This window comes from Danio rerio, chromosome 21 (genome assembly GCF_052040795.2).
Source record: "Danio rerio strain M-AB ecotype USA chromosome 21, GRCz13ab, whole genome shotgun sequence".
Classification (NCBI taxonomy): Eukaryota; Metazoa; Chordata; class Actinopteri; order Cypriniformes; family Danionidae; genus Danio; species Danio rerio.
The window spans coordinates 20,917,501-20,930,883 of record NC_141041.1 but is presented as its reverse complement, the minus strand read 5'-3'; the positions used below and the strand labels follow the sequence as shown (position 1 = coordinate 20,930,883).

Genomic DNA, 13,383 nt, shown 5'->3' with positions numbered 1-13,383 from the left:
GATATGATTATACGCGTTACTTTGGAGACATGTTAATATGCAGCTGTCAATCAATCCCATGGGCAGGAAAACCTCACTCCTACATCACGTTGCTGTAGGCCTTAAAATGGGAGAGATTTGGATCTTATTTTATTGTCAGGAAATAAAAAAAAAAAGACTTATTGTCTTTATATCATCCCAATATGACTGTGGACACACTAAACCTACACACAGTTCTGTCCAAACTGCTTCCAAAAGATGATTTTCATCATAGGTGCCCTTTAATACAAGTATTTGGGAAAATGATTGATCTTTTAATACACTGGGAATTTTTTTTTTTTTTTTTTACGAGATTTTGTCTTTTTCTATTCCAAATATCAAAAAACTCTTAATTCAAGAATTTTTTTCAAGACAAGTAAAAAATATTAGTTTTTTTTTTTCAGAAAAAAATAGGTCAAATAATAGGTCAAAATTAAGCAAATTTTTCCTTGAAAAAGTCAAATTATCTTCTTTGAAACTGAGAACAAAATTATTTTGCTATTTATATTTTTCTAAATTAAGGGGCGACACTGTAGGTCAGTGGTTAGCACTGTCAACTCACAGCAAGAAGGTTGCTGGTTTGAGTCCCGGCTGGGTCAGTTGGCATTTCTGTGTGGAGTCTGCATGTTCACCCCGTGTTGTTGGTTTCCCCCACAGTTCAAAGGCATGCGCTGTAGAAGAATTGAATAAACTAAATTGGCCTTAGTGTATGGGTGTGAATGAGTGTGTATGGATTTCCCAGTACTCTGTTGCAGCTGGAAAGGCATCCACTGTGTAAAACATATGCTGGATAAGTTGGCGGTTCATTCCGCTGTGGCGACTCCTGATGAATAAAGGGACTAAACCAAAGGAAAATGAATGAATGAATTTCTAAATTATAAAAAAAATTTCTGAACAAAAAGTAAAAAAAAGCTAAATGATCTTGTTCTCAGTTTCAAATAAGATTATTTGCCTTTTTCAGGAAAAAATCGACTAAATTGACTTAAATGAATTTTTTCCAAAAAACAAAAAACAAAACAAAAAAAAAAACAATATTTTTTTACTCGTCTAAAAAAAAAAAGCTTCTTGAATTAAGAATTTTTTGCAGTGTAATGCTCAGTTTCATATGGAAGCCAGTTCTTGCACAACAAAATGTTATTGCGTATAATGTTATCTTTATCTCACAATTGTGTGATAAAAACTTGCAATTCCAAGTTGTAAAGTCAGAATTTTAAAATAGTGTCTCAATTTCGTGTTCTGAATTATAAAGTCAGAATTCTAAACTGTAGTTTTTGCTATTCCTAGTTCAGAATTAGAAAGTCAGAATTTTAAAATGTAGTAAAATGTAGTGTCGCAATTCTAAGTTACAAATTATAAAGTCAGAACTCTAAAATGTGGTGTCGCAATTCTAAGTTCCAAAATATAAAGTCAGAACTCTAAAATGTGGTGTCGCAATTCCAAGTTCCAAAATATAAAGTCAGAACTCTAAAATGTGGTGTCGCAACTCCAAGTTCCAAATTATAAAGTTAGAATTCTTAAATATGATGTCAAGATTCCGAGTTCCAAATTATAAAGTCAGAATTCTAAAATGTAGTGTCGCATTTCTGAGTTCCGAGTTGGCCTAAATGTGCACTGTTTGTATGAGCTGGTTCAATTTGTCTACACATGCATCTTTTTACACTCCATTTAAAGTCAGATTCCATAACAGAAAACTATTTAATAACTTGCAAATTTTACTTTATATAATCCCCAATTGTATATCACACTTTATATCACACTTTATAACTCAGAATTCTGACTCTATAACTTAAAATTGTGAGTTTTTATCACACAATTCTGAGATATAAATAACCTTTTATTCAGTGGATAAAACAGTGTTCTGTAGTTTCTTGCAAGGACCAATCTTTTCACTTATTAGGTTCTCAATATATCATAAGCAGCCAAGGGTATTCATTTAGGTTTGCCTGTGTATTTGTTGACAGCGAGTGCTGGTGGTTGTTGACGCATTTTATAGACCACAATTTCATACCTTCTTTACTGTTCTAGTGATAAACAAAAGACTAAAAAACTAAAAAAAAGTCACCTACTGTACAATTTTGATGGCCTGAGGGTGAATACATTTTGTTTGTGAGCAAACACTTCCTTTAAGGACAACTGTTTTCATACACTCTATACAGAATACTGTACATACTGTAGCTGTCGATTCAAATCAGCCCAACCTTTCATAAAGCCAAAATCAGAGCTGTCCGTGGTTCTGAAGCCACTGTTGATCAAGTTTGATGACTCCACATTCACAGGTCAATGAAAAGTTACGTATTTCTCTGTAGGCCATTAAAACTTTAGAAGGGATAAACCCAAAACACAATATTATTTTTGCATTTAATTCTAAAAAATACAGTTGTAATAGAAAAAACATCATTTTTTGGGGGGGAAATGGTCAATGTGTACTTACTACCACTAAACTTCAGTGACTATGAAAACCTCATGTTTCTTCAAGCCCAAAGCAGATACTTAAACCAGATCACAGTTGTCTTTAATCAAGCTCATTTGCTGTTCTAGAAAACAATGTTATTGGATAAAAAGCATTAATGTGGTCGACGGGCCAAATAAACACTAACTTTATAAGCAACATGTTTCTCAAACCAAAGCTACAAACCCTCATGTACATTACACACGGTTTAGTTTGGGCAAGTAAGGCCCGTCTGTGAGAGATCTCGTGCTATCTTGCCATCTCAACTGGATGCTTTCATGTTTCCATATTACATTTGACAAGTAATCTTGGTCTAATCCCAACGCAGAGGAAAAAAGAAAAACACCCCATCCGCTTTGGTTGTATTAGCTTACATTGAAATGCAGAATATGGCCTCGTATTAGTTTGTAAATTCACTTCTCTCTTCTCCTGAAAGGTCGGAGTTGGCAGGCGTTCACTTTCTCTGTTTCTCTCACTCACTCGAGCCGAATTGATAAACACATGCTTCATCTCAGCCAAAGCCAAGGCAAATGTTTGACACACCTGCTGAACAGAAATTGGAAACCTCCAGAGATCATAACAGATCCAAATCTCAGTCTGAAATGGCCCTGTGTTTAACACGCGCTGTAAGTGCAGTCTGAAAAGCCACTATATTTAGCGCTTTCGCTCTTTTATGTTGGCTGACATAAGGTTAGACACATTTCAGAGACCTGTTGATCCCTAATGATAGGAGAGCACCTCTGTTACTGGAACTCCTTGGGCTTGGCTCAGTGTCACCGCATCGAGGTCCAAAAATACGCAGCGGTGCCGTTCTGCTACCCTCGGGGCTGTTAAAATCAGCCCTGTCTATTGCTGCTCTCCAAGCAACCTTTCTGGAATGAAATATTCACAGCTGCTCCTGTGGTTTGGTCAACAAGCCACAGATTCCTTTGGGGAAAGAGTGAAGTTGTGAAGCTGTGAAGGTCACAATATATATTTCAGCTAAAACCAACAAATGGGAATTCCTTCAGCGCCACACTCTGAATATGTATGATGCATTTGAATCGGTTTCTCCCTGCGAGAGCCAAATGACTCTGTGGCTCTTTCATGAGTCAGCAGGGGACTGCAGTTTTATAAAACAGGTATTTGTATTTATCTTCCTTGTTTATTTCTTTATTAATACCATTTGGTTGTAGGTCTAGTAGTTAACAGAACAAACTATATGTCATTATGAGCATAAATGAAATTATTTTATTCATTTTAAACTTTTATTTAAAGGTGCAGGGGCCCCTAGGTGGAGTACAACTCAGTTTAAAGAGATCTGTGAAAACATTGAGAAAAAGATACATTTTTAAAACGTTTTTCTTAAGTTTCAAAATAAACAGTCATCACTTTATGAAACAAATAAGTAAGAAATACAATAAAGTACTGTAACATTTATAATACTAAAATTATTAATACAAACAATGGTCTCAATTTATTTTAAGATAATAATATATAATACAATATATAATACAATATCTTAATAATAGGCAGGTAAAAAGTAAGTAGCCAAGTTAATAATGGGAATTAGAAGGTCTACTTGAACTAAAGTGTAATCCAATACAGTTCAAATAATTTAAAAAATGTATTTGAAAATAAATAACGTTTACTTTAGAATGTAGCTAAATTTAAATAATTTTTTTCAAATAGTTTTTCAATATTGCTTAAACGTTTTTCGATTTTATTTTTTAATAGCCCTTACTGATTACAAAAAAGATTAGGATATATAAACTAGTTGTATGTTTTTCTGTTGGTTCCCCAACGAGTTCATTTCACTTACATATGAATTTAAAGAAAAGTTGTTTTCTGGTGACTAATATTAAACAAGATTAATAAAAAAAAAATGTGGTAACGTTGCTTTTATATAGAACACTATGCATAATATCAAGTGTTGCTCCTGCCTTAAACGGAATTTGCTTACAGTTTGTTAAAAAATTAGTTTTTAGTTTCTTTCTCTTTCAACTGAGTGATTTGTTTGGGAACACGAAGCATGTTTTTGAGTCAGTAAAAAAAAAAAATCATCAACTCATTTGAACGACTCACAGTAATATGTACTGCATATTACTGATTCACAAAAAAAAAAAAAAAATCTGACTCAAAGGCCGCATTTACACTGCACTGCTCAAGTCACTCAATTCTGATTTTTTTCTTCCATGTGGCACAGATCGGATATGATCCATGTACGTGTAAGCAGGACACAATCACATGGATTCCGATTTACTCGAATCAGATTCAGGCTTTGTTCATATGTGGAAATTCATCCGATATGAATCTAATCTGTGCCCTCGTGTCTGCAGTGTGTAAGCAGGTAGATCGTATTTTCACTTGTCAATGCGAGTCGCGCGTCATTAAAATCGTAGCAAATGACGTCAAGTCTGACATTTTCTTTTCAGAACAGACTTCAGTAGAGTACCCAAAACTTAAATCGCATACATGAGGACTAAAACAGCTTTTATATTGTCATATGCACAGGTATTTAAGCATGTTAACGAGAGCGAGAGAACGCAATGTCTGCCACGTAACCAATAAAAACTAATATAAAACTAGTGCATAGCTACATCACGTGCATAAATCACGCTATGGACATTACATTAAGAAACATATAATTCAAAAGAAGATGGACAAATGAGAACCTTTCTGTCATAAACTCTAGTAAAACTGCTTGTCAAAAGCTGTGAACAGATTGCATACAGGAATAGAAAAAAGAGCACTCTTAAATTATCAGCTGTTAGTCAGTGCCCGCTCTCTTTTTTCCTGGCCATTGCGCTTTTGCTGTGTGCTGTGTAAATGCAGATGATCGGATACGAGTCACTTTTAAAAGATGGTGTAAGCAGGTCATCAAAGAAATCGGACACAGTCACAAAATTGAAATTGACCATTAAGATCTGCATTGTAAATGCAGCCAAAGAGTCAGTCGCTCGGACTAAACGATCCGGTAGCAACGCGTTAACGTGTTTGTAGCATACGTTTTGGCCCCAACAGCCTTCCATAGTTCCACGTGTTTGAGGCACTGCCGTTGAATTATATTTTTTTGGTGCTACTACGTATTGAACCGAGCATGATACGACTGAGAACATGAAACTGCTTCTTGGTTCCCTGTCCGTTGTCTTGAATCAATTTCGGTTTAATTGTACATGAAAAGATGTTTACGAACCACCCAAAAGACCATCTAACGTAAACAAACACATCAGTACTCGAACTCACAACAGAGTCAACGTTATGTTCCCATGTGAAAGCAGGAGAGGCATTGATAAAAGGTGAGATTTCTGTCCAAAGTTTCTCAGTTTTAGCTTGCTAATTGCTGGAGCAGCTCCCTATTTTTGAGAGGGAAAAAAGCGTCAGACCTACAATAACGTTAGCCATAATCAGAATCAGCTCATTCTACTGCCAGTACATGCACTAACGTTACCACATGCCCTTCATATTGAGTCTTTGAAGAGAGAGGCTGAATGGTATTCTGTCTTATGATGATGACTGAAAAGTTGACTTGAACTTTCTGAACATGGACATAGATTTATATGTGGGTTTGATTGCAGCTGAAATGTATTTAAACAAGATGAATGTTTTCAATTCAGAGTACCAGACATTTTGGGCACAAGTGAACCCGGATACTTGGACAATATGTGTGGCAGTGACATTGTGTGTTTTGAATTTTTGGATGTTTTTAGAGATGAGCTCATAATTATTGCTGGGTTTTTTGTTTATTTTTGAAACAGTAACGTGTGGTTTCAGTTATGAGAGTGACAGAAAATCTTACTGAAAGGAGAAAAGAAACCGACTCTCTTGAAGAATGTCTTGAGTGTAAAAATTGACATTTCTAAAAGAATTCTCCTGAAATTAAATTAGACATTTTGACAAAAACCACTGTAAAAAAAATTATATATTTGGATGCGTCATGTTCGTCTCTCATCAGCAATTGCTTCAGCGCTCTAAATTTGCTTTGAGGGCCTTGTTCTGTTTTATACTGCCAAGTACGCTTTAGTACATTTGTGAACATGATTTCTGTAGTCCCATAGAATGTACCAAAGACTGCAACTCCAATGATTTCACACTTGGGTACTTCAGTTACTCCACTCTAAATAATATTGAGAAACCAACGCGTCATCTTTGCACTTGCAGTTCAGCGATAGTTGTCGATTTTGATCCCCCACCCCAAAATCATTTTAAACCCAGAAGCTGAAATTAGCTGACAAAAGATCAAAACCACCCAGTTTTCCCCACAATTAAAGCTAACTGGCGCTAACATTGTCCTAGCTGATGCTCAACACACACAAATCTGGTAAAATCTCAAAAAAAGTACTCTAGGGTTTCGTGAACCTTTACAGTGCTTTGAAATGTGCACTTTTGTTTAATGTGAGGGCGACACAGTGGCTCAGAGGTTAACACTGTCGCCTCACAGCTAGGTATTTGGTTCGAGTCTTGGCTGGGGCGCAATGCGACCTCTGATAAAATCAAAGACTACGCCAAAGGAAAATGAATGAATGAATGTTTATGTGCTACATAATTTGACCTGAAAAATGAAAACAGGTCAGAACATTGAGGAATTTCTCCCCTAAAAAACAGCCAGTAGCGTTTTGTGATTACAGCTCTGGCAGTGGTTGAGTGGTTGAGCTTTATCAAGCGCATATAGCAAAAGAGTCTTAAAGGGCACAGGACATTTTAGATACAAGAGAGCATTTGGTTGGGCAGAAGATTTAGGAGTTATAGAAGTATAAGGTGATGTCAAAATTATATTAATTTTAAGGCTCAAGATTGAGTCTATTGTCCTACTTGACCATAGAACAGATGTGGCTGAAGAAGTATAAATCAACCGTTAGACTGGTTCATACTTCAGCGTCACGTTATTGCTGTGACCAATGGTGCATGCCTTTTGCATAGCCGTGCATTTTAGTTTAGGCATAGGCGGGTACAAGATTCTGATGGTGTGATAACCTTGGATAAAAATATCACGGTATCACGGTATTGTGATTATTGCTCTAAAATATATTCTTTTTAAATGTCTGGGTAAAAAAAACAACCATTTTCCCCCCCTTTGAACACAATATATAATTTTTTAAAAGATTTATAATAGTTTTAGCTGGAAACATGTCAGGCTAAATAATTCAAATGAATCTTTGATTTCTGCTGTCCTCATTATTTTCAAAAACAGATTTAAAATGGCATCTTTGGATATCTTTTCTGCTGTAGATACTGTGGTTCTAAAACAAAAAAAAATTGTAAATAAAAAAATCTTATATATACCTTAAATAGTATTATAGAAAATTTTGGCGGTTTTAAAGCTTGACTTTTCCAACAGTAGTATACCTTGAAAACGGTTATTGTCCCATGCCTAGTGCATTTATACTTCTGCGTGCTGTTTGTGTTGCTCTGCAATAACACTTTCAAAACGCTAGCTGGCAGTGGGTTTTATTTTCCCTTTTTGTCGAGTTTCTTTGTTTTTGTTTTGTTTTCTGTATGCTTGTTCGGAGGCTGAGACAGCGGACTTGCAACAACTTCAATTATAAAGTAAACACAAAACAAAAGTATCCATAATGAGCTCCTCCAGGGTCTCGCTGCTCTTCCACCGCTCTTAGCCCCACCCACACTTGTCAATGCTACCAAGCCAAACAATCACAGAGCTTGGGGTACACATCACAACGTATAATAAAAATTTTGAGAGGTGTTCGACAGCCACGGCGAATGCTCGACGCAAAAGTATAAAGGCTTAACAGAACGGGGTCACCAGACTCCACACGTGGTAGGAAAAGTAATCGGAAAAATTGACTTGGAAAAATTTGATCGATTATAGGTTTTGAATGTTGATTTCGGTAACTTTTTGATTAATCACCAAGCCCGAACCTATACTTACATCTAAAATATTATTATGATTTCATGGGGACTTTATATTTTGTATGCTGACTTTTTAATTTATTAAAAAGTTTTGAATCAAGAATCTGAATGGTTTTGCCATGAATATAGCCGATGTTGTTGATATGGCTTTAAAAAAATAAATAAACACGTACCAGAATGTCACTAAAGCTAGTGGTTTTTAAATGTGCAGGAAATGTTTTGTAACTGTATCAGCTTTTTTTTTTTTTTTTACAGATGCGTTAAACATCTAAGTAAAAAACAAAACAAGACAATGAGCTTTTCCCAGGATCATTGAGGCAACTTCAGCTATAGGTAAGGAGAAATATATTTATTTATTCATGTGTAACCGATAGAATAGCTTTTTTTAAAAGAGGAGCATAAATGATAAAAAAATGTCCATTCCATGTGTTTTTTGCCTTTTGTTTTTCTTTAAATATTACATAAAATAAATAATTTATTCCAAAGCAGTCAGGTAAAGAATGGAGATATCAAATACAGTGGCTTCTGCATGTTAATTATGTTAGAGTTCTTTACGCTAATGGTGCTAGCTTGACTAAATTCGGATGGTAGGATGCTGGGTCTCCGTCTCGGCTTCTCAGTCTTGCACCTTGAGCAAGTGCTTCCAGTAAGTGTTTGCATAACTTTCAGTCCACTGAGTCACAGAGCTTGAGAGTCTGTTAGAATGTTTCGTATGAGTTAGTACAGCATAAATAACTGCATCCAAAGGTCACACACACAAATACACACAAGCAATACACTCCGTGAAAGGTCTCTCCAGTTCATTCTGGGAGGTTGCAATGTCCGATTCCTCTCGTCCATGTGTCCAACCTTTCCTTTACTAAAAAAGTATATTTTTTCCCTGGTGCCAATAACTTAAACAAAATATGCAACAACGATTTGACTCAGTGATAATGAGTTCTTGTAGTTTCTTTACATAGTGCCTTCTTCTCCAAATGGTTCCATTTATACTGACGGAAAAAAATTCCAAGTCTTTCCTCAGTGCAGTTAAATGTTCCCTTTGGTGGGGTTGTAGCTACACGATAGGAATGGGGAGAAAGTGTGTGGCTGTGTTTTTTCTCCGGGTCTTTTTGGCCCTCATCGGCCTCCCGTTGGCGCTCAGACCTACGAACATGTGCTTCTTCTTGTTCATCCATTCTGCCGAGGCATAGGTGTTGTACCTGTTCTCCTCTATCCTCTCTATCAGCTTGCAGTCAATGCCGAAATCCCTCTGGAAAAAGAAGACATATATATGAGTCAGATTTAGATACTGTTTCAATACTATTAATAATGTTATTGTCACTACTCCCAGAAAAAGCAATATTATAATTTAATAAGTCATTATTTTGTATAAAATTATTATTATATAATTTATTATGGCATAACATACATTGTATTCAATTTTGAAGTTTAAAAAATAACAGTCTTAAGATAAACTGTGTCAGCCATTTTTACGCCATGGCATCATCACATCCGTATTACTTAATCTATTCTCAGGTAAGAAATAATTTCATTAAATAAAAAAATAAATAATGTTTTATTATTAATATTATGTGAAGTAGGGCTGCATGATATCGGAAAAATCAGACATTGCGTTATTTTGTTTTGCTTCGATATATATTGCGATATGAATATAATTTCACCAGATGATTTGAGTAGCTGTATTTGGAAAGATTACATTATTTTAGAGCGACTGAGATGACCAAGTCTTTTTCTATGAAGTGAAATTATAATAAATAACAAGGAAAAATAAATAACTGTATGTAATACTTTAATGGTACTGAAATCAAATGTCAAACAGCACTGTCATCATTGTATAAAAAAAAAAAAAAAAAAAATATATATATATATATATATATATATATATATATATATATATACTAATGTCTTTTTTCTTTTCAATATTTAATGAGTAATCTAATCTTGCAATGTGACTATTGCAGATGCACACATTGTTTTTGGAGTGGAATGAATACTTATCACAACATAAACTGTTCATCATATTTCTCATTGTATAGAATTCATTACAATTATGTACTGCACACAATATTTTTGTCATATAATTAATAGAAGTTAAATATAATTTTAAGAAAATTGTTAAATGTTTTAAAAAGTACCATTCATTTTGTGAATTTCATAAATTAAGATTTAAAAAAATATATATAACAATTAAGCTTGTTCTGATCGGTATAGGCAGATAATCACATTTTATGACTCAATCAGTACTTGCTGATCCGGCCAATCTCATGTGTTTTTGACAATGTTGCAAGTTCACTAAAGCCTGGCTGTAAATATTAAATATATGTAATCATCTGCAATGTTTTTAAAATTGCATTGTTATTAATTTTTCCTACCATTTTTTAAAATCTGTTTTATCTGCTTCTGGCCATGACATGTCCACACTAATTGGTTATAAGAGACATATTCAGGGGATTTTATGCAACAAACTTCATTTATTCTCTTAATAATTTTGAGAGTTTACATTTCTGATCATGACTATAATAAGTAGTGTCATATAGTGTACATGACCATATTGACTGATATTTCTGCAGTTATGTCAACAGACCTGAGTTGCAGGTGATTTAATTTTAGGACTTTCCCCTTTCTTGCACATTTGTTGATTTCACTTTTTGAAAAAGCATGGCACAATTTTTCCCTGTTTCAGATAACATTTGCCATTCATGAGAGTAGAGGAATGAGAGGCGATGGGACTTAGGAAACAAAGAGGATTGTATGGCTGGACTGTGAATGGAGGAGAAACGCATGCATGGAGCAGCAATGGAGGAGAGACTACAGTGTAAGGTAGAGGGCCTTCTCGGCTTACTTTTTCAAAGATGACAGAACTCCTTTGCTTGAGCCGACTTTTGCAGAGGGATTATTTACAGGCAATGGAGTGGAACTGTCCTTTAAAACAACCCCGGGCTTTTTAAGTGTCCCGAGACATGAGAAATAGAGCAGGCTTTCTGACATCAAAGCCTCTAAGAGCAACCCGAGGGCTGACGGATCTTTCTGGAAGCTTGTAAAGAGCTGCATTTCTATAAATAGTTTAGAAACACAGAATACGCTGTTTGAACATTTCCGATAAGAAGGACGACTCCGGTTTGGATGGGATGGTGATAAGTGATCATTATTTGCTTGCGCAGTCCAGTCATTAACTATAATTAAAAGAGAAATGAAGAGAAAATGATGCTCACCGCCCCGTAGACCACCCCTTTCTTGTTAATTGCAAGGTAGTAATTGCTTTGAATCCCCTTGATGGCAACGATGCCCACATCCACAGACTTGATTTCGAGTGTACCTACAAAACAAACGTAAACATATCATCAAAACAACGTCCACATTAAAGCATTGCTGAGTTCTTGGAATTACGTGAATACTTATTTAACATTTAAAGAGACAGATGACCCAAAAATGAAATTAAAATCATCATTTGTTAAATTTTAAGTGGTTTCATGTCTTTATGAGTATCTGTTGTATTCAATTGAAGATATTTTAAAGAATGTTGTAAACTGGAAGATATGGACATCCATAGTAGAGCGGAAAAAAGTACTGTGGAGGTCAAAGTCTACCAGTTTCAAACTATATTCAAAATATATTCTGTGTTGAGCAGAAAAATTCAACTCAAAAACATTTGGAACAAGAGTAAAATGATGACCGAATTGTCATTTTTTAAAAAGTGAACAATACCTTTAATGAAGGTGCACAGCTGGTATTAAATGAAACAAATAAATATTGCTTTGAAACTTGGTGAAAAAACAACAAACAGGGACGTGGGGCAGCTTTCAAAGTAGAGGTTTAATATAAACAATACTTTGAATAAAAGAAATTGAATGTACCTATAAACATATAACACACACACAAACACACACACACACAAAATAATATACATGAAATGTAACAAGTTAACATATTCAAAACGCAGAGATGAATGTTTACGTTGTTTGTCATGGGATTGCAATGAAGCAGCCCATTTTATTTTCATATACAAAAGTTTTCAGAATGCCTTAAGCGTAGGGCTGGGCGATTAATCGAAAAATAACCGAAATCGACATTCGGAATCTATGATCAATCTTATTTTTCCAGGTGAATATTTTTAATTACTTTCTCCACTGTGTGTGGAGTCATATGACCTCTGTTCAGGCTGATTTTTACTTAACATATTATAATTTATACTTATTATATTATTGTAATATTACACTTCTGCCAAGGGCACATTTACTGTCCAGCGCAGTCTTCGCATACCCATTGTGATATATCAAGATTTACCAGTGTTGGGGTAACATTACATTTAACGCAAGTTACATAATAATATTACTTTACCTAGTAACGAGTAAAGTAACACATTACTTTTAAAAAATAAGTAATAATATTTGAGTTACTTTTTAGTTTAATCAATTAGCTTTTAAAATGAAATTGCTGAATTAAACTAAAACTAGTCACAATGAATCATGCAGTCAATAAGAGAATGTGTTCATTATTTTGAAGAAAAGGAGATTGTCTGATTACAGTGATTTTACTTAAGACAAATAGTATAAAAGTAGCAAACACATTGCTTTAAACTTACAATAATCTGTATACATGGCATGTATAGCTCGCGGGTAAGGAAGTTCTCTAATAATATCATCTTAAAATATTATTTTCATGTGTTTCTTTTAAAGGTAAATCTAGAAGTAGCTTATACATATATACATATATATAGTATAGGATATAGGATATATATAGTGCATTGTTAATTGCAGAGCCCGTCTATCATGTTCTAGAAGAGATCAAACCTCAGCCAGGTAATGAAAAGTAACACAAATGTAATGTAATGCATTACTTTCCATAAAAAGTAACTAAGTAACGCAACTAGGGGAGAAACTCAATATTGTAATGCGTTACTTACAAAAGTAACTTTCCCCAACACTGATTATTATATATCTGTAGTCACAAATCAGCTGTGAGCACTTTTCCAAGTGTAAAACACACACTCAGCGCCTGGCAATGCAGCCTGTGCTTAAATAAAAAATAAAAAGTGTTTCATCCATTGACAACAGCAGAAAAAAAAA

General features: G+C 34.6%; 1 protein-coding gene and 1 long non-coding RNA gene across 5 annotated transcripts in view; one reads left to right on the top strand and one right to left on the bottom strand.

Annotated features, from left to right (window-relative positions):
- Positions 1 to 5,533: 5,533 nt before the first annotated feature.
- The window catches only part of si:ch211-262i10.2, a 55,974-nt gene continuing 48,124 nt past the window's right edge, over positions 5,534 to 13,383 (top strand). For 2 of the 4 annotated variants that reach the window (XR_015520238.1, XR_015520239.1), the window contains exons 1-3: positions 5,534 to 5,745; positions 8,573 to 8,650; positions 11,001 to 11,132. This is a non-coding gene — a long non-coding RNA (si:ch211-262i10.2). Of the gene's footprint in view, positions 5,746 to 8,572; positions 8,651 to 11,000; positions 11,138 to 13,383 lie in introns of all 4 variants that reach the window. The other 2 variants (XR_015520237.1, XR_015520236.1) reach the window with 1 other exon arrangement.
- Positions 8,652 to 13,383, bottom strand: part of fgf10a (fibroblast growth factor 10a) — a 36,222-nt gene continuing 31,490 nt past the window's right edge. The window contains 2 exon segments of the mRNA NM_182870.2: positions 8,652 to 9,566; positions 11,530 to 11,633. Of these exon segments, the coding sequence (NP_878290.1) occupies positions 9,372 to 9,566; positions 11,530 to 11,633 (299 nt within the window). The 3' untranslated portion in view covers positions 8,652 to 9,371.